The following is a 23,986-nucleotide window of genomic DNA, read 5'->3' on the forward strand; positions in this document are numbered from 1 at the left end:
CTCTCTGCTTCAGTTGACCAGCGTCGCAACTGGGCGATGCACCTCCAGAAAAACCTCCGCCTTATTATCTGTGGACGACTTCAAATTCACATCACTCAAACCCGAGTGACAGTATTTCTTGTGTTTGTTTTCCTTTGAATCGTTTTTCTTCTTCTTCTTCTAATTTTTAGCAGTGTAATTTTGACAGAACTATTTCTTCGACAAGGTTTTTGGTTACCTACCTGAAAACTGACCACTTTATTCATTGCAGAGACACTAATTCTATTTTTTTTTTTTTTAATCTTTAAAGAGAACCGGTTTGCAACTGGTAGCTCACTGGGAGATGTTACAAGGAGAGCCACACAAACAGGCTTGATTTTTAAATTTTATTTTTTATTTTTTCTCGAAGACATCGACAGCATCTCCTAACAAACCACAGAAGCAACGGAGGCGCTCCTAAAAGGTAAACACTTGATCAATAATGAAGTATAGGCTACTTAAATATGTACACATGTAAATCCAACTTAAAGGTTACGCTACACTTGTTTAGAAGATGAAACTCACCTTGAAAATCCATTCTTTCTTTTAAAAAAAAGGGTAACATAAAAGTAGAAAAAAAGATAAAGGTAAAAAAAAAAAGTGAAAATTTGGTTCCCATTCTGTATTGTTTTTCTATTATTTGATTTCGTACAGTTTCGTGGTATAGAAAGACATTTCTATGGAGAACAGTGCCAAAAGTGCGGATTCTTTTGGGAACGATACATTTGCAACTGTTCACATTTTATGCTTGCTCGCCATAAAAAAAGGAGTTCCACAAGCTTGTATTCCTGGCCCACTAGTGTTGTTTCAAAGCAGGGTAGAATTAGGGATGTTTTGTTTCCCTTCAAACACAAAACAAAACAAAGAAAACTTTACTGACTGAAAAAGTTTTGAAAACGCAGCCTTTTCTAAGATTCGTGTCTCAGTCATACAAAATAAAAAACCTGCGTTGATAAAAAGCTACCTTTCTGGGAATTTTCTATAAGCTATAATTTTTATACAATACCTGATTTGTGAAAACCTAAAATTTTCTCAGTGCTTCTGCTTGTATTTCTAGTGATAGGAATGATGCTACCTATCTGCCCTGCTCCCCAGAAAAAGTGGGAATCACCATAGCAACCGCATTGCTATGGTTGCACAATAGCAATGTGATTCCGCATTGCTATTGTGATACTATAACAGATTTCAGTTTTAGCATTTTATATAAAAGAACATTCATTCAGAATTTTTCAGGTTCTAATTATCAGAGGTGTGGACTTGAGTCGTATGACTCGGACTTGAGTCAAGTCCGACTTTTGACTTGGAAAAAAATGGCTGCCCTGATGATGCCGTTCGGCTTTAATGTATATGCTTCTTTTTGTCACGCCATTTTAAAACATACAGCTTGTTAGCTCGAGATCGCCGGTGGATGGTGAGCGGGGGTCCGTTTCAGAAAGCGGGTTCAGAAAAGGAGCTTCTCTCTATCGGTTCCCCATCATAACGCTGAAGCGGGTCCAGCTCCATCAGAGGACGGGTCGTTTATCTGAAGACATCCGCCTTGGGAAATCATATTGACAGTTTTTCACAGAATTTTATTTTATTCTTTTGGAAACGTAAAGTTTAACTAGACAACATAAAGATGGCATTTTAGAATGACTTTTTAAAAATATTTTGTACGTTCAGTTGAACTTGTTTCATCACGATTTGAGATAAACACAGATTTTAAAAAACCCACATTGTCTATTATTTACATTTAACATGATAAAAAAAAGACTTGAAAAGACTTGAAATTTCAAGTTTCAGACTTGGCACTTGACACTTAGAGTTGGCTGTCTTTGCTTGAGACTTGACTCAGGACTTCAGGATAAAGACTTGAGACCTGAAACTTACCAAAACAATGGCTTGGTCCCACCGCTGCTAATTATTCTAATCTGACATGAAGTGTGTGAAACCACACACCACGTTCAAGCATCTTAATATTCCCTTAATGGAGATGAAGTCAAACTTGAACAACTGTGTGTGAAGTAAATACGCCCAACGATTCAACAGCTTACTGAACTTCCTGATAGGGGCAGTAATCCATTTTTTGCTGTGACACTAATGCTCGGTAACCAATAATGTGCAGCCATAAGGACACAGTTGTGCTATCAAGTTGTTAATAGGCTTACAATAAGTGAATTGGGAAGTAAACACCTTTGTTGAGATCCCAACCCAATCTGTCTAAGGTGTTTCTTCAACGGTAGCATCTAATGTATGTATAAAGGTCGGTAGATGGGCAAACACGGACTTCCCCAATCTCTGACATCATCACTCCTGAAAATTTTAACACCTCCTCGAGGATAGCACATGTGAATTTTATCCGTACTTATTCCCAAAAGGCAGGGCGTTTGTTGGTAATGACCTATGAGTTTATCGGCACCACAGAATTCCCCAAACTTTGCAACAAGGTGGCCAGAGCTGGCTGTGTGGGGGCGATTCTTGTAAAGCCAGAAATGTGCAGGTTGCAGCCTCCTTGCATCATGTAGCTCTCTAAAGGCTGGGCCAGACACAGTTGTGTGGATTTTCCTTAAAGAACCAGAGCCAAGCAATCTCCTTTTCTGTCATTCCTCCATCTGTCTGTCTTACCGCCCTTATCCAACTGCGGGGAACACTCCTCTTTTGGTACATATGGGATCGGTCTGCTTTTGTGCGGTCGATACAAGGATAATGTGTTGGTACCTAGTAAAGAGTCAGGTCAATGCAGAAAACAAGATAGAGGAGAAGACAGAAAGAAGAGAGAAGTGCTTGGAAGTCAATCAACAAGTGAAGAAAGAGACAGGAATGTAGGATTTAGGGAAGAAATGTTGTAGAAGACAGAACATAAATTTTATAGATGTGACATAATCTTGTGCCAATAAGTGTTTTTTCCCCCTGCATTTTGCATCATGTTGCAACCACAAAGTTCTATATATTTGATCAAAATGCCATGTGATAGACCAATGACTGAATGTGGTCTTTTAACTTTTGCTACACATTAGAAAACTACGTTTTACAGCAATACCCCTTACCTGGGGTATTTCTCTACCAGCTTCGCACATCCAGTAACTAAAGTTTTGGCCCATTTTTCTTTTCAAAAGTCTCAACCTCGGATCGGAAGGAAAGCACTCTGGAACAGCAAGGTTTCCAAGGTATGCCAAAGATTTTCAATGAGACCGAGTACGAGAATTATCTTTGATCTAAACCACTCCGTTACAGCCGGAGCTGCATGTTTAGGGGTTGTTGCCCTGCTGGACAGTGAACCTCCAGGACACTCTCAACTCTATTTACAGTATTTAGCTCCATCCATCGTCTCTCACCAATTTCCCTTTCACCGCTGCAGAGAAGCATTCCCACAGCACTGGTCGAACGAGGTGGGGCTGATGTGTTTGGGGTGAATTGTTTATCTAATCTGGTCACACTGTGTCCCCAACATGGCGTGTAGCAAACTACAAATGGGACTTCTTATATTTTTCTTTCCACCGCCCGTCAATGAAAGCCAGCTTTGTGGACAGCACGGTAATAGCTGGTTTGTCAACATGTTGTTCCACCTGAGAGTTTCCATGACTCTTTTAGTGGTTTTTGCATTTGTTTCTGCTTTAAACTGTCTCCCTGTTTTGTTTGCTGCTTGGTTTTCAGGAGGCTGTTTGTTCACTAAGCAGTCCCTCCAGGATTTCATGATTGGTTTTTGTGACATCAAAATCGCAGGTTTTTGTTTGTGCTACTTTAGAAATATTTGTGAGGAATTTTGCAATATTTTTTCCTAAGTAAACTTCTTCCAAAATCTACATAGAAAAGAAAAAAGATAAGCCAAAAAAAAAAAAGCAGCAGTGTTGTTGAAGTAAGGAATGTGTAAAATCAAGTTTTTTGAACTTGACATCATGTTATGATGTTATTCTCTCAGCGTAAACATACCTGGAGTGTTGCTTTGATTCTGTCATGCTTGTTTGAGAAATCCTTTAATTTCCCGCAGCAACCGTTGAGATATTCACCTTCAACGATCTTCTGAGCTAAAGTTTTGAAGCTTCCGAACTTCTGCGACTCCCCCACTCTGCTCCTTCAGACTAGCCAGCACCAATTGGCCAACGCATGGTTTATATGACCTACTTCTCAGCGCAACGCTGGTAAAAACGTTGTTAAAGGGTTGATAGAGGAGTCATGTTGTGATGAGTTCCTGAAGGCGGAGTTTCAGAAAGAGCACGAGCTTTTTAAAGAGACAGAGGCCCAATTTCAAGGTGTAAATTACCAAGTCAAATTTTTTTAAAGTCATTTTTGATAAATATATATATATATATATATATATATCGATGTGTGTATATATATTTATTTGTGTACTTTGGCAAGACACTAAAAGTACTGAAACGATATGAAGGAAGAAAAATAGTTCCGAAAATTAGACAAAAGGCAAAGAAACGCATTGACAGACGAAGGAAGGTAGACTTAACCACAAACTCAAAGCAAAATGAAGTTTATCAGTTGAAGTAAGTTGTTTAAAAATGGCTACAATGACACTCTGTTGTCATCGCTCTCGAATGTCCAGTCCTGGTCCCTAACCTGAACCCCCTCGTTGGAAGCTCCCTGGGTGACTGTTGTTTCCATACTTTCTCTGCTGTTTGTACATGATGGGTTCAGTGGGTTCAGCCCAGCTATAAAAGCACCGCCCCCCCCCCCCCCCCCCCCGCCCCCCCGTCTTTTTCTCCCCCTGCGGCACAGGACGGAGTCTGCAGGCCCTCCTGTAGGAGGTGGAGGCCCTTTTTCGTTTCTCCTCCTATATAGCTCTTTTTTTTTTTGACTGTGTTTTCCTCTGCTTCCCCCTGGCTCGCTGGCTGGTTGTGGTAACAATTTTGGGCCCAACCCTGGACCCGGCAGTCATTTTTCTCCTCTTAGTTTCAAACCACCAACTAACCACTGACTCCCTGCATCCCCCTTTCCCTCCTCCTCCTCCTCCGCCGTCTCAGGAATGTCTTATTCACCTCCTCTGTGCGTCTCCGCGCTCTCATTCTGACATGGTCACAACTCCCATCTGTTTGCTGCGGCACCTGAAGGCCGGCGTGTCGACGCGGTTCAGCGAACGCGCACGTTTCGAGACACATGGAGACCCCACCCCTTCCATCAGCTTGTACCGACCACCTGCGAGGGCATATACACACACACACACACACATCCATAAACCTCTCTTTCTTCTCCCTCTCTTTTCCATTATCCTCCAGAGAGCCCAGAGACGGGGTCTTCGCTTCCAAACCAAACACAGACCGAATTCCAAAAACCCCAACTCAACACCCCCCTTCCTCCATCTCGCCCTCCCACCCCTTCATATTTGCCTCTCCACTCCCTACCCATTCCTGGCCTGTTGGTCTTCTTCTTCTTCTTTTAACTCTAAAGTATAAAATAACAATCCATCTTTTCATCGTTTTGAAAGCAGATAAGAAAATCCACTTTTCAGACCTTTGGAAATGATTCCCCCACAAAGGTATACTACCATATGTGGATGACGGTCTGTCATCTGGAGCAACAGCAAGCAACTTCTATCGCTGAAAACAGAAAATGGATTGTTTTATTCACCAAAAAACCCACACTTTTTTAACTGTCAAAAGAATGCCTGGACCCATTTTGGCAACCTACCAAAAGGAACGGAGTGAGCGCTCTTACTTTCCACCCAAAGATCCTAAGCTTGACGTGTGGGTGAGAGCTATGAAAGTAGAGGGCAGATTTCTCCTCACCCGTCAAAAATCAAAAACATCATCTCCCTTCACAACATTTTTTTGAAACAGTCTGGATCTACAAGACGGGAAGCCCAAACTGAACGATGTGGTTCAAGCTACAGAACCTTCATTTCCATTGGCCATATAATTGCGCGATTTGACCCTCTGAAAATAAATTTGCTGAATGGAAATGCACCAATTAAAAAAAAAAACAACTAAAAAACTCATTTGTCCATAAAACGTTTTGGCACTAGGACGAGGTTTGGGATTTTTGGCCGTATTGAAGGTGGTTTATCTCACAAAACTGCAATGAAAACACGTTTCCACATCGTGATCCACAACCGGATGTTGCCACTGGCGCAGAGCACAAAGAATAAGAAGACGACAGGAAGTAGTTGGAGGACGATGAGGGTTTTTGATGACTTGTTGCGTGAACAAACTAATTCATGTGTGATTCTAACGCTTTCATGCATAGCGGTCACTGCAGTGGACAGATATCTAAAAGCCGTTTTCTTGTGTTTCTTGTGGACTTTTATGTTACAAATGCACAGAGACAACTGAAGTGGAAACCAGTGCGTCATACAATACACGGCCAACTACTGGCCATCCGCTGCAAGTGCAAGAATTTTTTGTTAAATCCAATATGGCGGACAGACGAAAAAGCAATTCAGGAATATCCAGTCCCTACTGAAGAAGATTTTTGCAGGTAAAAAAAAAAATTGTGGCATTAAGTAACCCCTAGTGACTAACACTAGGGATGTATTTTCAAAATAACAACTTTGCATTTGGAGAGAATTACAAATAATCACTTAGAAAAAAGTCCTAGAAAAAACATTTTTCTATACAAATTAAAAATTATTTATTTTGTAATTCTAGATTTTTTTTTACAATTAAAAAAAATCCATCCATCCATCCATCCATCCATCCATCCATCCATCCATCCATCCATCCATCCATCCATCCCATATTTAATGGAGTCTTTTTCTTTAACCTTCGTCTACGTTTCCTAACCGAAAACAAGACGGACAGGCTACAGTACGCAGCTGGGATTGGTTATTATTTACTTGCTTGGCACACACACACTCACGAGGAGACCCACACACACACACACACACACAGAGTGAAAATAAATTGGGTGAATCTGCTCTGCAGAGAGGAATGTGAGACACATGTGTTTATGTGTTCTGGGTCTGGATGACAGAAGGAATGAAAGAGGGATACTAGGAAATAAAAAAAAGAGAGAGAAATACGGAAAGAGAAAAAAAAAACCCAAAGGCAAATCTGAATGGAAGTGGAAAGAAAATATTGCAAAAACTGCGATCGCGTCCGGCACTCAGGCTATTCCTGGCCTTGTTTGGCTCCAATCGATCGCTGGAAAGATTCACTTGTTTCCTCATTTCGGTTTTTATTTCCTTTCCTTTTCCATTTTCAGTGCAAAGAGATTGTGTGTTTTTTTTTTTTTTTGCTATTTGTCTCCCTTCATTCTTTTCTTTATGTCTTAATTTTTATTACTTTCCCCCCAAGAAAACATGTAGTGGCTGTGAATAAAATCATCGGTGGTTGGGAAATAACTATTGCTCCACTAATTGTAAGAAAAGCTGCAGGGGACAGATGACGACTTCTGACCTTTCTGACCAACGGTTGCAAAGAAACATTGATGGTCTTTTTTAGATGAGAGAGAGAGAGAGAGAAAAGAAACACCCAGCAATAATGTGATTTATTTTCCTTTTAAGAGAAAATTCATTTTAAGAACAGAAATAAACAAAGGTCTGCTGTTGTTACGGGTTACGTAAGTGTTTTTGTGAGAGTTGTTGCGATCTGTGATCATTTTCCGCTCTTTAAATGCAACCATTTGATACTGAGGAGAATTCAGGTTCTGACCTTCACTTTTTAAACTTTCGCTAAAAGCAGCCGTATTAATGCCTCCTGCACATTTTCACCGCTTTTCCCACAAGCATTCATTTGCTTTATTGGGATTTTGTGGGATGGAGCAACACAAATTAGTGCACAATAGGAAAATGGAGGCAATGCTTTCAGCCATCTTAGAAAGAAAAATATGGAAAAACTGTTTTTGAGCATTTCTGTTTTCTCTCTATGAGCTTCACACGCGTGTAGAGATAATTTTTTACAGATTTTTTTCTGATTCCTCATTTGCATTGTGGTCAGTTTGGTTCAGTTTGTTGAAATGGCGTCAATTCACAACATATCATCTCGGGGTACTTTAAAAACACAAAGAAGAAGAAAAGAAATGATTGCGTTGAACTTTAGTATATCTGGGTGTTTCTCTCCGTCCATCTTCCCACCAACTCTTATTAGTTTTTATGACTGTAGGAAAACACAGCATAATCCTGCCACCGCCATGTTTCACCTCGGAGGCGTTTTGCACGGAGTCCACGAAGTGTCATTTTGGGCTCATTTGACCGGAGTGCCATATTTTGAAAGCTAGCTATGTATAATTTTCCTCCCGCTACAGTTATGCACAACATTGTGTTGGTTTATCAAACTGTATTTCTTCAAAAAAAAGACATTGTTGTGACACAATGCGAAAAACGTAGGTATGTCACTAAAGAGTAGGGAAACTTTTGCAAGACATAAAATAATTTATTAGGCGTCGAGGAACTACTGACTAATTAGGAAAGCATCTGTAAAATATAGGGCATTTTCTCTTTTTAAAAAACACTGCTTATTGCCTTTTATTTCTGAGACGTTTCAAACCAGATTTAGACCTGATTGTTGTCAAGACAAAATGGTTCAAGCTGACATGTCATGGTCTAACTTCTTATTGTTGTAAACATGCAAAATAGTGCAGATATAATCTGAGGTACATTAATTCATTCAAGTAAATACAGGTTTTTTCAGACAGCAGTTCCTGTGTTTCCGTTACAATTGTGCGCAAATCTTTGTCAATATTCCTCTAATGTCTTTGCAACTGTGGTGTTTCCACGAAATAAAGAAAGCAAATAAAAAAGTTTGTTCATGTGATAAGCCTTAAAAAATGCAACATTATCTTCCGTTTTCTTTTTGTTTTGTGGTTTGTGTCAGTCCGGTTGTCGATCATGTGACTCATGTGATGCGGAAAAAAAAAGTGTTTCTATCGCAGATATGCAAAATAAACCAACTGTGATATGGCAAAAAATCAAAAAAAGGCAAGTCAGTGCAGTGGCAAAAAATTCTTAGCGGAAAAAATTGATGTGCTTCCATTAAGCAAATTTATTTTCAAAGTGTCAGATTATATGGCCAGTGGGAACGCAGCTAGAGTTAGTGATGGAGTTCAGCAGGGTTCTGTGCTTGGATCAATAAGTTTTTGCTTTATACATCACATCCTTACATTATGTTATCTAACAGATAACCACCTGATCCCAACACCAAAACGTTTTATCGAAAAGTGAGAGGTTTCTCCAAAATTGGCACGGTTCAGTAAAGTGAATTTATTTTCAAATTATGTGGCCAGTGAAAATGCAACCAGACACAATAATGGAGTTCAGCAGGGTTCTGTGCTTAGATCGACACTTTTTGTTTTATACATTACATCCTTATATTATATTTACATTATATTACCAAACTAATAGTATACATGTGTATTCTTGTCCATACGATCCTATAATCTATAATTTCCTTTTATGTAGTTATGAATGGCTTTTAGTAACCTCTCTTGCTTGTGCTGCTGTGTGGGTCTGCGGCGTCACATTACATAACAAAGTGGCCACCACTCCTTGATCTGCTCTCTCCATCCACATCACCTTACGCAATTTTCCCTTTTCACAGTTGGCATCCACGTCCTGGTGCTTTTGTGTCTCTCTGTGGCCCTTTCCTGCGCTCTCACCTCCAGTCAGTCCAGGCAGATTGTCGCCTTTCCTGAGTCTGCTCCGTGCTTTTGTGTCCGTCTGTGTCTCTTTCCTGTCCTCGCCGCCGCAGCTGGTTGATGAAGACGGGGTGCTTCCCGAGTCGGGTTCTCCTGGAGGTTTCTTCCTGTGAAAAGAGAGTTCTAGTTTTTTTTTTTACTATCGCCTGTCAGCTCAAGCACACGAGTGATTGTTGACCAAACTGACGCTGCTCATTTCCTTACCTGTTGCACATCTTAAAAGCGCTCACACCGACCTTGGGTCTGTTGAATTACACGGAGTATGACAGGGTTAAATCGAGCAAGAGAAAGAATAGAGGTGTATTGGATTTATTTGGTTAAATACACAACAGGCGGGGAAAATACCAGGTCAGATAAGCTGAAGAACAGGAACAGAAATGCATGAAAAGCAACGTGTGCTGTTTTTTGTGGATAGCTTAATTGACAATAAAGATTATTATCTTCATTGTGTTTTGACATTCTGGTGAAAAATCTCTTTACTTCTTCATGCGGGTCTTTTTTTGTGTGCCCAATTTGAAGCGCTACTCAAACCTGTACACTTCAGTATGCTGCTGCCTGGCTGAGCTAAAACAGAACGAATGGGGCCGTGTGCGTGTCCCCAAGGTCCAAGCGGCTAGCGTCACGCTGTTGACTCTATTGGTTCTGATGTTTTCTCGACTCTCTTTGTTGTGGTGTTGTGGTGTTGGATGTCCTGCCGTTTAAGAGTTACGTGCTGGAACACTGCGCTCCTTAGCTCAGTTCATGAACCTTTTGCATCTTAACAGGTTAAAAATACTGAAATACTCACCCTGAAAGTTTTCTATAAAAATGCGTAAATATTTTTATGTCCTCATGTGGCTAAGAGGTCCAATCTGTGTTGTCATTAGGTAAAGTCATAGATTCCAATGGTTGCATGTGGACTACCTTTAGTGGCAGTAGAAAATAAACTGTTATATTCCTTTGGTAAGCATAAAAATTGTCTGCCTGTGTGGTCGTCCATTTACCTCTGAAGTCAGGGCTTTAATGTGGGAATGTCAATAAACTCAACTGTTTATTAGTTCTAAGTTCAGAAGCCAGTGGGATTTGCTCTGAGCAACGACCAGGCTAACCACCATTAGCAATACATGCTAATAGTTATTGAGCTTGTTGTACTTTCAAACGCCGCAGCGACGCGTTTGTTAAAATGAATTTTTGCAGTTTGGAATATTTTAATGAGAAACAACACTTAGAAGTGCAAAGAAACAGTTTTGTTTTTTTGCCTACATCTCTCCTTTCGTTTGATAGAGGAGGCCATGTTTCATTTTGAGGTTCTGATTCTCAAGAATTCAATTTTCCCACTCAGAACACCAACATCTAGAGATGTGGGTGTCCATTTCTTATTTGTCCAAAGAAAATCTCAGAAGTTTTGACTTCAGAGTAAAAGCTACTTTAAAACTGCGTCAAACGGTGCCAGTACACAATGTTTTTGCTGTTGTTTTTGTGGCATAACTTGACAACCTGAAATACTCAGAGTCCTGTTGCAGCACTGTTTCCAAATGTCTCACAAGACGGTTGTAGTTAGAAAATGTGATGTTAACCAGATGTTAACATGCTAGGAAAAGAATAATTCGACTAGTTTCAACACACCCGATAATATGTCCATGTTTCTTTGGCGCTAGCTTGTCTATTGCAACAAGTTGTTTTCCATTAACATGTAATGTGTAGGTGTGCTAAATTTACCAGTTTTCAAGTTCAGCTTGTTTCATAATCAAAACATGTGGTGATCCTGTTGATCGTTGTTTAAGTTTAGTTTGAATTTAAAGAATTTGTTCTCCCTTAATTTGACTCGGTTTGTGTTTTATAGCTTCTCTGTTGGATGATTTTAACCTTTTAAGTTGCTGTACCGTCTTTTAAAATGCGCGGAAGGTCAGTAAAACTGTTTTTAAGAGGAAAATAGGCCCCTTCTCGTAAGGCTACTCCCCCACTCCTCTGGCCCTGACAACCTCCGCCACTCCCTTTCTAAGGGGTGAAGACGCCAGTGTCAGTGCGAGACAATCTACAGGCTCTACTGGTGACTATTGCATACTCGGTCTGCAGAGTTGCATCATTTAGCTCTGCCGAGATGCAAGAGAGCCAGAGGGAGAGAGGGTGGGAGGGAAGAACTGAGACAAATAATGGGAAAAGTGTGAGGAGAGGAAAGGGTGGGAGTCCATGTCCTGCGTTTTCTGTTTGAGGTTTTCACCTCCTCCTCTATCGCTTGTTTTCCTGTGGCAGCCATATTTTACGTCATGAGGGAAGGTCAGCATCCTGGACGTTGGCACTGACATCATACTGAGAAACAGACCTGACATAATAAAAGACAGTCCGTTTATACCGTAGTTCTCGCTAACACCGGGACTTGGACGAGCCAAAACGTTAGTGGTTCTTGCCGTTTGCCTTATCAAGACCTTGAAAGTGAAACACACTGGATAGAGATTTAAACTGTCAACTTGTATATCTGGGAATTACATTCAACCCAACTTAACAGTATTTCAGCTCCAGGTTTGAAACGCGGTGGGATTTGTTTATAAGCTGTTTCTAAACTAGTTACTATTAGCATCCTAAACCAGAAACATTTTCTTGCTTTTAGACATTTGATCAACATGCTTAGAGATAGAAGTTGCAAGCATACTGAGTGTGTGAACAACTAAATGAGTGACATGTTGCGGAGAGTGCAAACAAATCTGTATTTTCTCTTTCATCTACACTCATTTTTATATGCATTGGCAGGTAGCCATGTAGGATTTTCAGACTATGGTGCTGGTGATAAAACCACAGACTGGAATTTCAGATTCTATCGACCTTTCTGGAAATTTCCGCTTCTAAATGAGTGGACTGGATAATTAAATAGTTTTCTACAATGACTCAAGCACTGACATTAGAATAGATTTTTTTTTTTGTGAAATGAGAGACACTTCTTCTATAGTTTCAGACCAAACTCTGGATCAGAAGATGCAGGTGCTGCTCTGATCTGTTGCCAAACTTTTGATTTACTAATCTGCTTTGGTTCCAACCCTCACCTATGAATATGAAATATGGATCATAACATAAAGAATGAATGACTGGCAGCTAAAACGATCTTCCTCTGAATGGTGGCCATATTCAGTCATGGAGATGAGGGGTGAGAAGTCAGGTGGTCTGGACATCTGCTTCTCTAAAGGAGGTTTTCCAAGCAGGCCCCTCAATTATAATACCCTGGGGAAAACCTTTCCCTACCCTGGAAATGGTTTGTGAAAAGTCTTGGAGAAATGGAAAACAATCTATGCTTTGGTGGATAATTCAACTGCAACCTTCCACCAATTAAAGATTGACCATCAGAGGCAATAGTTCTTAACAAGACAAGTGGTAGACTGCTTCCTCCAAGTCAATGTCGAGTGTTTGAGTCAAATGGAGACATTCAGGTATCTTATTGTCTTGTTACCGATAGCATGGAGCCAGAGGTCAACTGGAGGATCAGGGCTTCAAATGCAGCACTGAGAAACACAGGTGAGTCAAAGAGCAAAGCTCTGTTTTTACCAGCCCATGTTGTGGGATATGGATTATGGCAGAATGATCTTGGATACAAGCAGCTGAACCGAGCTTCCTCTGTACGATGGCCAGGGATGAGTTCAGAGAAGAGGCTTCAAAGAGAGTCATCTAAGGTAGTTTGGGTATTTGATCGGAATGAGTCCTGGACGTCGACCCCTGGAGGTTTTCCATGCAAGATCAACTAATAAGAAGACTCATGGGCAGGGCCTGGAGCTTTCTCGAAAGATTATATGCTTTTTCTGAACAGAGAACATCTTGGAATACCCCAGAATGAGTGATTGGAAAGTGTCATTAGGGAGGCAAAGGACGGATGGATGGATGGATGGATGGATGGATGGATGGATGGATGGATGGATGGATGGATGGATGGATGGATAGATAAATAGAATCTTAACACAACAAACTGAAAAAATGGCAAGTCATGTAGCCAACCAGTTTTAAAATGACTGGACTACCTGGACTTGACATGATGGTACTTGTTCCATAAAAAAATGAAAACCCTCTAGTCTTACTCATTCAGAAATTATATTCACTGGGTTACAATATCTCACGCAAGAAATAACACACCACTTCCCTAGTCTGTCTGCTCGCTTCCAAAAGTTATGCCTTGCTTGAATTATGTTTTCACTTTATTTCTCCTCACTCTGTGGTTTGAGCAGACTGCCCCCCCTTCACGACTCCCATCGTGATTCTGCCCATTACCACTCATTTAGTCCTTTTGTTTGTGCCCAGTACTCTTCAAGCAGGTATCCAATTTCAAAGTCTCGTGCGGACACTTCGGACCTTTATAAATGCCCTCTTTCTTCTTGCCTCTTTATGCCTTCAGATCACAGAAACACAGGCCCCGCGCCTCCCTCCGTGATCCTTGCAGTTGCAGGGACATTCTGAAATTCCTTAAAAGGACTTGCACTGGAAAGATCAAAGAACATCACTTCTAAAAATTGAACATTGACTTTTTTTTTTAACGACTTGACGAGCTGTCATTGATCCCAATCTCCCTCAACCCTTCTTTGCTTGGCACATCAAGGAATCTTTACCATTTTCGTCCCGCACTTTTATAGAGTTCTAACAGAACGTATTAAGTTTCACTTATAAAACATTACATGTGGCGCTATGTACATAAAGCAACAGGCAAAGCTGCAAACACACACATGATCCAAGAAACTGGAAAGGAATGAAAGAAGGGAGTTAAAAATGCACTGGAGAATAAAGTATGTGAAAGAGGCGAGAGGACGGCAGGGGGGGAGAGAGGAGTGGGAGGAGCGGGGAACAGGAGAGGTATGCTCTGCTGGTGAATTGGGAGAGGAAAACCACAGGAAGGAGTTAGAGGGAGGGAAGACAAGAGAGGAGGGAGTAGAAAAAAATTACAGGGAGGGAGAGGCCAGACCAGGGCGACCGTAGAAGCAAATGTTTCCTGTGAGAGGAGGAAAGCCTGATGAGTGTGTGCGTCGTACCTGAGGACTCCATTAAGTGTGACATGTCATGGATGTTTTAACTGTGTAGGAGTTCATGAGAAAAAGGCTCATGTGCTTTGTGGTGTCTCAAAGCTAACCTCGCGCATGTTTCTAGAGATCTGCTCACCTAAACGTTTGCAGGCCTTAGCGTTTGAGAGCGCACATTTGCAGGACCAAATGCAGTATTCTTAAATGCAGGTTTTCTCGTAGTCACAGTCTGTGCTCTGCTAGGGATGGAAGTTGTTAGATATGTTGCAGGTCTTTGAGGGGGAAAGCTGCTGGAGGTTAGAGGTTTAGGCATTGCTGAGAGTCTTTCCGGCCTACCGTGACTCTGGTGGGCGTGCGTGTCTGGACGCAGGTGGCGAAGGTTACGACGGCATATGTGCGTGCCGCAACGGTGCTCCCAAGCAGCAGTCCGTATGCGAGTGTGCGCATGAGAAAAGTCAGCGAGGTTGCAGCGGAACGAGAAACCAGTGCGGTGAAGAAGTTGGCAAAGAGAGCAGCCGGGACCCTAAACACTGACTTCATTGTGGTTTAGCCTCTGCCTTATATTCTGCCGGGGGATTGTGTCAGTGATTGCGGAAGAATTTGTGGCGACAGCGAGTTTCTGGGAGCCCGAGGGAGGAGGCGCGCATGTGGCTGGGAGGTTGCTGGTTCGAATCCAGCCAGTATATAAAAAAAAAGTAAATCATGAACGTCGTCGCTGCCAGCTGTCATTAGCGAGCCGTGCAGCGGGACACCCAGTCGAGGTTTAGCAGCTGTGTCGCAAAAAAAAAAAACAAAGCAAAAAAAAAAACAACCTACGTTCAAACATAGGTGTCTGGCGCCATTTAAGAGGCTGAAAAACTTGTGTCCAGAAAAAACAGATGGCTGCTGAAACTTTTCCACTTGGGGTGCAGGGTTTCAAGTAAAAGTAAAAAAAAAAAAAAAAAAAAGTTTCCAAGACAGATTTGCTGGCAAATTTTGAAGAAAAAGCAAAGCAATAACGGCTCAAATTCTGACTTTGCTTCTTTGCGTTTTAGAAAGGCTGGATTGTCGCTCCTCTGCTTTGCCTCGTTGGTCTTATTGTGACGTTCCAGGATGGAATTTGGAATAAACATCTGAGTGTAATCTAAAGTTGGCATGGCGGACTGGGCTGCATTAGTCAACAATGTGAGCAATGGTGGACTAATGAGTTTTTTTTCTCTCTCTCTTTAGAGCTGCGTTTTGTTGTAGCTTTCCTCTTCATCTAATAGAAAATATGCGGGCCGATGGGGGTTTAAACGCAGGTCAACTTCCAGTTTTTGCAGAATCACAAAGTCAGTTTTCTTCTTAAACGGTGCCATCGTCGTAACATTTTGTCCTCAAAACGTAATACGCTCTGGAGTAGGTTTAGTTCAGAGGAGGAAAATTTCGAAATGTGAGTGCCACCTTAAACATTTCCCCCCATAAAAAGTAACGGCCAAGAATCTTTAATCTCCCCTGGGCTGTTTCTTGTGATTGTACCAGCTTGAGTGCTCAGTCTACCGCTTGCAAGAGTGTTGCAAAGTGTGAGGGAGGGAAAAATGCTGCCCTCGATAAGATAAAAATCCTGGGAGAGAGATTCCTTTAGCAGTCTCCTCTCTCTATGGTTACTTCTAACCCTAATGAGGATTTTTTTTTTAATTTCAAGGATTCATAAATCCTGCATTCACTCACCTGCTTTGTGGCATGGGAGAGATTACATAGAAACTCTGACGGTGAATGAATTCCAGTGTTCTGCAGCTTCCGATTATGTTTTCATTGAGATTTCATCCTGAAGGAAAATTCAGTTGAATCCAAATTATAGGGGAAGTCGCTAACATTAAAATAAAACATGTTGTTGTTTTTTTATGTGTAGGTTGAACTTACCCCATATCTCTCAAACTCTCAAAATGAGTAAAAATCTCCTTCCAGGGGATATTTTGTGACTTTGAGTCTTATCACGACATCCATCCATTTTCCATTTTTTCAGGCTGGTGCCGATTGGTCGAGAGACGGATTACGTCCATGTTCCATGTGTTTTCAATCCTCCATACATTTTTAGAAACGTCAGTCTGCACAACTAAAGAACGTAAAGGCAAAACTCTTTTCCCTCTCTCCAATATAATCTCTGGAAAACTGGGTCTGGAAAAGTCTGGATTTTCTCCACGAAAGCTGTGCAGGAACCCTGCATAAATGACGAGAGGCAGCTCAGAGAGTTGGGACAGAAGCAAATTTAAGACCCACTAAATATAAAAGGTGGTGAATATTAGGTTCCAAACAGGCCAATGTCCTTGGACATGTTCTTAGCACTGCTACTGCAATAACAATATATTGTCGATATGTTGTTCAGTCAAAGCAATCACTGCCGGTACTGTTATGGTCACAATATGACTTTACGACAACCAGAAGTGTTCAATAAAACCGTTTAACTAATTCATCTCGACGCCTTAAGGGAGAAATGAGCACAGAGTTAAAAGTATAAAAGTTTTAAAGGGGCAGTGTTATGCCTTCTTTCACGCATGTTTGAGAAATCTGTTAATCTCCTGTAGCAACCATTCAACTGTGCAAAACGCCTGGTTGGACCGAGAGTCGCCTTCGACAACGAAGCTCCAGTTTCCAAACTGAGCTTCTGCCCACTCAGCTCCTTCAGACTAGCCAGCAGCAATTAGCAACCACCTGGTGGAACAGAGCATCAGCTGAGCTCATTATACGAGCTGCTTCCATTGAAACGCTGCTAAAGGGTTAATAGAGGAGCGATGTAGTGATGACTGCCTGAAGGTGGGGTTTCAGAAAGAGGAGGAGTTTTTAAAGGGACAGAGACCCAATTTCACAGCGTTAAAGTTACGTCAAATTTCTTTTATCATATTTGACATATAGAGCATTTTTATAGCAACTGAACACAGTTACTTGATTGTGCTATAAAATGCCACTATGTTAATGGAAAATACACACTACTGCCCCTATAAAATCTGGGGAGGCTCCAGCTTCATGATGCATTTTAAACAGGCAAAAGATTAGATGTTGCACCGTTCGTGCAACTTGATTACATGTAGTAAAGCGCAGAGTGCATCTTCTCCTCCATGCATGCGACTGATGGCCGCTAACAGGATTAACAGGGGAACTATCACCACCACGTAAAATTGCAACGATTAAACCCATCAGTGCTGTCAGCTTTTCCAGCAGCTGCTAACCATTTTTACTCTCCTGCAAGATTTTTCCACCTTACCACGGCTTCTTCCCGTTTTTGGCTTCTCCCCCGTGACGCTTTCGCTTTGAAGCCGATATCCGAATCTTGAGTCACTCTGTTCGACAAGAGCGCAGCCATGAGTCATGGACCGAGAGATCGTTTTGATTGGCTCATGCCTCAGTCGCAGGGTTCAACCTTAAGAAATGAAAACACTACTGCGAAATCTTGTCGAGCCACTTAAGGGCCGACCGCAGAAACGCAGAGCAACAGTTTAATATCACGATAACTATCATAAGGTTTTCCCTCAGAAACTTAGAGACAGATGTGTTTTTCTGTGATGCGTCACTAGAGGAACTCAAACCTTTCTCAGAAGTTTGAGAAACTTACTCTAACCTTACTAGGTTAGAGTAATGAGCTGTGTGGCATTAACAAAGAGTACAGGTTCTTTCTTTATAAATGACTCTTTTGTAGTCATTTACGCTGTAAATGCTTTGTAACCTTTGGATTAATTGTATAATTCATGTGCATGTACTTTTTGTTTTTTGCATACATATTTTTGCCTCCCACATTTATTATTCCAGGAGAGTTAAAGACATTTAGAAGCTGCAAACTGTGAACTGTTTACTTTTGTGGTTCTAATAAACACAAAATTGACTTAGTCAGCTTTTTGAGTTTAAAAGTAGTTATAAAGAATTTATTTACTTTCTGTTTTTCTGTTGTTTTTTTTTATATCTGGTTTGGTGAAGCACAAAGGGGCTTGGGCGGCGCTCATGTCGCCCTGGGTGGTTGCCCACGTCGCCCATATCAGAACTGTACGTTCTTCATAGTAAAGAAAAGACATACTTTGTTGTATATCAAGAAAGCATGTTTACTTTAAACACTGTGCTAAATAAATAATTTGTTCTCTAAACATCCCTGTTTGGATGTGACTTATCCCTTTTAGCACAAATCTGACACAACTAGCCCTGTGATTGGCCAACATCCCTGAGTGTGAGAATGAAGTTGTTTTGAGAGCTGCTCACCAGACATGTGGCTTGACCTATGAATCAGATTTTCCTCATCCTGTTGAATGAGAGGCTGACCTGGGATAAAAGTCAACACTCACACTTAAACCTTCAGATCTGGAAGGAGAAGGAGAAAATCTGTGGGATGTCAACATTTACACAATTAAACTCCCTTTATTTGGAAGGTAAAATGTTTTTGGAAGCCATGTAAGTTCATTTGCCTGTGTTTTACGGGTTTCTGTGTTAACATGGCTGTCGGGCTGAGGAAGGAAGCTTTAGCATCGGGTTGAATCCGAGGGACTCGGGTGTTGGGTTGGGTGGCCAGAATGTCAGAAGCAAAATCTCTGTCATTGGAGGAATGTATATAGGATGTGGAGAAGGACACTCCAGGGTTTCCCCCAGAAAACTTGCTAAGCCCGGTGGTCGGGGCGCCGAGGCGGTCCACCGGCGGTCCACCGTGTTTTTGTATTTAAAGATGTTAAGTAGACAGGAAATGTAAAAATATTACTGGGTGATTATATGTTACGGGAAGACATTTCCAGTGAAACGATATTTATACCCACAACTAGTCTTAAAAACAACAAATAAAAAAACACAATTAAAATGAATATCAATTATTTGCACTTCTGTTTAATCTAAGTTAAGTCAGCAGCTCCATAAGGCTCCCCAGGGCTTCAGGGGCCCCATAAAGGCTGATATTTTAACACAGAACACAGATACATAAATGTAACATTTGTTTATTGAGATAATCAGTGCTGCTAAATTTGATTTAATGGTTTCAGTATACATAAATTCAATTTTTTAAAATTGTTTAACATTTAAATGTAAGATTTTATGGATCTGGAAAGTTTACTTTGTAAATGTTCAAAGAATAATATTCATAGTTAAATTGTTTTGTTACCATAGCAACAATCTGATGCTGTGAGTTTAATCTTTGAGTTTGAGCTCTGTTTGCTCACAAATACAAACTAGTAAACTGCAATTATAACTTATTGCTTGTTAGGTTGGCCAATTAAACTATTGATGGCAGGACCTCAGAAGTGGTTGAGACACCTCTCGAATGTCATATAGAGGAAGCAGACCAATCCTGTGGTACCAGTCTGTAGGAAAGGGGGTAGGAGATTGTGTTCCAATAACAAGTGGGTCCCACTTGTAAAGACCCCTGGGAAATGAGGTTGTGATAATAAATAAATGGTTTGATTGAGGTGTGTTGGACCAGGAATGTGTCTAAAGGTCGTGGTACCCCATCCCACCCGGACTCTCCTTAGAGACGACTCCTTTATGGTAGTTGAAATGAGGCTCTGACCGTCTGCTGAACCTTAAATTCAAGAGACGGAGAGCGGTTTTCATCCCTGCCTCGGAACAGTGGACAAGATAATTATCTCTTGCGAAAATGCCGACGGCTTCACCGGAGCTCAGCTCTCCGGTCCACATGCACTTTGTGGTTCTGGAGAAGGCCTTCGACCCTGTCCCCCCAAGGTATTTAGTGGGGAGGCTGTGGTAGTACGGGGCATAAGGGGGGATGCCTTTAAGGACTATCAGGTCCTTGTCTAAGCAAGGCAAATTTTGTGGCTGCATTCGTGATATAAACTCGAGCTTATGCCCAAATCCTGTTTGTGGTGTTTATGGACAGGATCTCAACACTTGCCGTGGAGAGGAGGGTATCTGGTAACCTCAAGGTTTAAAATGAGCCATTTGCAGATGAAGTAGTTCTGTTGGGATCTTTAAGTCGTGACCTTCAGGGTGCCCTAAGGTGGTGTGCAGCAGAACTTGAGGAGGGATGAGGCTGTTGTGATCAACTGGGAAAAAGGGGGACTGCTCCTTGCTGCTGGGAAGTTAGTCTTAACCTCAGTTAGTAGGCCATGTATTGTAGTGTCTTGTTCATGGGGTGTCGGATGGTGTGGGCTACCAAAGGGTTCCCTCCTTTGACGATGGACAGATGGAGTGAGGGTTTGCTTCGTTCTGCCTATTTTCTGACCCTACTCTATGTTCATGAGATATGGTTTGTGACTAAAAGAGCAAGATCCCAGATACAAACAGCTGCAACCAGATTCCTACCATCGACCTCCAACCACTTCTTGTCATCTTCAACATCCAGTTGTCGATCACGTGACTCGTCTAATGCGAAAAAAAAGCGTTTCCAGTGCAGTTCTGCGAAATAAACCAACTTTGATACGTCTTAGTGCCAAAATTTTTATTGAAAAAACTTTTTCGAAATTGCCTTGTTTCCACTAGTCAAATTTATTTTTGAAATGTCAAATTGGACAATCATGTGGTCAATGGAAACGCAGCTGCTGCTGCACATTATGAGATCTGAAATCCATTGTTGCAGACAGAAAAGTGATTTAAAAATGTCCTTAACGTGGAAGACTAACCAGTTGACACACATGTGATACAGATGTGGAGGAAAACAAGGTCGCAACCGTTAAAATATCAAAACAAGATTCAAACACCACCATGTTGTTTATGCCTCAGCTGAAAGTATTTCAAAGTGTTTCTCGCTGAGGATTTAATTACCTTTGTTTTGTGTTGAGTGCTTTGTAAAACGAGCCCCTGATTTTCCCGTCTCAGGGCACCAGTCTTCAGCAGCCATGCTTTCTCTGGACGAGCCGCTGGACCTGAAGCTTCCCTCTGGACGAACAGGCGGTCCTGTGAAGTTTGGAAAGAGGTCCTGTCCCTCATCAATCTGTGCTCCTATCCACGCCTCACGGCCACGCCTGCAGTGCACCACCTTCCCATCGCCGCCCTCCTCACCAGGTAACCAACCAGGACGCCTGAAGCTCTACAAGCTCAGTTAATAGACAGATTGGGTCAAGTCAGGCGCCCGCGTGGCATTGATGACGCCCGGTGTCACAGTGAGTCTTTAACAAAACCGGTTCTCTGTTCTCACTTCTCCGGTAACCTAATATTGCAAATCCAATAGAAGTTTGCTCCTCTCTGTCCTCACACAGAGGTGGATTGTCAGCAGATTTGGAAGCGTCGGCTCTAACGAGCCGAGCGTGACACCGACGTGAAGCGGCCCAAAGAAAACTGCAGCTGACGCAGACAGAATCATATGTTTGTCTCCAAACCAGGCTTCCCACTAAGCACTGAGGCACGTCCAGATTGCACCGGGGGCAGAGGTGGAAACCGAATCGGAGAATGGTTTTTGTTACATCGGAGAGAAGTGTCGTTTTCGAGCTAATTAGAAAGAAGTGGAAAAACTTTGTCAAATGGCAGCTGTGACATGTGAACACAATGTAAGGCTGAAAAAAAAAAAAAGATTGTGCAGATATTTCTATAAGTATTTTATGTGGAATTAATCCTTATTAAATAAGGATGTAGGGTTATATTTTTGATTAATGTTAATATTCTTACTGGGGCAGACATAGAGCTAATATATATCTATTTATATAAACTTTAGGTTATTTATCACCAATAGTACTGTGAAATATCTTTTCTTCATTATGTATTAAAGCATCATTTTTTTCAGCGTTATTCAATGTAATGAATTTGATCGATACTGCGGAAGTTTTATTGATATCCATAAAATATTAATACGTTTAATATGATAATATGTGGTTACTTTCTCTTATCTAGTGTTCAGAATTGGAAAGACAAATGCAGCATGATATTCAAGTATGGCAGATAATGTACTTGAGCCTTTTCACTATTCTATCAAACACATTTAGCAAGAGACACATTGCTTTTTCATTTGTTCTTTAAATTATACTATAATTAAACAATTCACTTGTTTACTTTTGTGAACAAAAAAGGCAGCAGGTCTATGCAGCTCCACATTGCGGTCAGGTGCTTCTTGTTTGCTTAACTAAGTCCCCACATGTGCATCCAAGCTGTTTGTGCTCCGGTCAAAAACAGATGGAACCATAAATAGTTTAAAAAAAAAAAAAAGAAGAAGGGCCACGTGAATCAGTTGCATAGTTCAAGAGAAAAAAGGAACTCCTTCCGATCATCAAAAGAAATATGTGGTGAATCATGAATTAAGGAACTGTTGTGAAAGTAATTTTTTCCCATAGGGAGTGTTATCTCAACAACACAAAAGGAAAAAAAAAATATGTTAATGTGATTTTAAAGTACTAAATTCCAACATGTCTGAAGATGGATCAAAACTCTGAGCTTATGAGAATCTAAGTGACTCAAAGCAACTTCAGAGAACAAGCTCCGACTTGTTAACATTTAAGTATTAACCCTACTGACAAGCCCTATATCACTTCGGATTTTAATGCCAACTAAAGCCTGTTGATGCATATTATACACAAACCAAGGATCGTACTAAAAACATTTTCCTGATATCTAGTGATTGAAGTTATGCCAAATTATGACTTGTTTTGCAAATGAGCATAGTAAATAGTGGTGGTTTGTGAAATAGCGACACATTAATGTTATTGAAAAGTTCATTTATTTCAGTAACTAAATTCACTAAGTGAAACACATCATGTAGACTGCGCACAGACTGATGTCTTCAAGCTTTTATTTCTGTTAATTATAAGGATTTTCTGGCTACAGCTAATAAAAACATGTCACTTTCGATAAGAGTTTTACATCAGACCAATAAAAAAATACAATCAAGTTAATATAGAAATGTGGACTTAATGAAAAGTGTGTTTAATACCTGCTTGAAGGTTATTTTCAAAAGGTGCTTTCAGTTTGTTTAAATGCATATTTGTAATTTACCGAATGACTGCGTTAGCCACTTGGGAAGTTGCCCAGGGCAGCATCAGAAAATGGGGGTTACACAAACTCCAGATAAAATGATAGAAATTATCTGTCAGTTTAATCATGAAGAAATCTTCTATTACTTTTATGTATGTGCAAATCTATGGAGATATGGCGCCCCCAAGTGTTGAATATGCACATGTGTTCTGTCTTTTGTAAAGCAGTGCATTTTATTATGCGCCAGAATTCAGAGGATTTTCCTCATTTTTTTATTTATTCACTAGAACTAAATGCTACATTCAAATGAACAATCTCTACTTAATTTAGTATTGGCTCAACAACCAAAACACGTTTTGTTTTTATGTAACTGGAATTGAATTCAGGCAGTCAGGAGTTAAAGACTTTTAAGACTTATGATACTGATACCGCCTTAAATAAAACAGAAAGATTACAAAGATAACGCATTTATTTTTGGTGTGTAAAATTGTCTAAAAATATTCTTCGTCATTATTCAGTTCGGCTCGATGGGATATTGATTGTCTGGAATTATTAATACATTTAAAGTCAAACAACAGTATGAATAAATCTGCTAACAGTTACAG

At 40.8% G+C, this 23,986-nt stretch overlaps 1 protein-coding gene across 1 annotated transcript in view; it reads left to right on the top strand.

Annotated features, from left to right (window-relative positions):
• Positions 1–23,986, top strand: part of LOC116719933 (zinc finger protein GLIS2-like) — a 34,938-nt gene continuing 10,952 nt past the window's right edge. Inside the window, exons 1-2 of the mRNA XM_032562775.1 lie at positions 1–442; positions 21,300–21,485. Coding sequence (XP_032418666.1) covers positions 21,320–21,485 — 166 coding nt within the window. The 5' untranslated portion in view covers positions 1–442; positions 21,300–21,319. The remainder of the gene's footprint in view (positions 443–21,299; positions 21,486–23,986) is intronic.

Source organism: Xiphophorus hellerii, chromosome 5 (genome assembly GCF_003331165.1).
Source record: "Xiphophorus hellerii strain 12219 chromosome 5, Xiphophorus_hellerii-4.1, whole genome shotgun sequence".
NCBI classification, from domain to species: domain Eukaryota; kingdom Metazoa; phylum Chordata; class Actinopteri; order Cyprinodontiformes; family Poeciliidae; genus Xiphophorus; species Xiphophorus hellerii.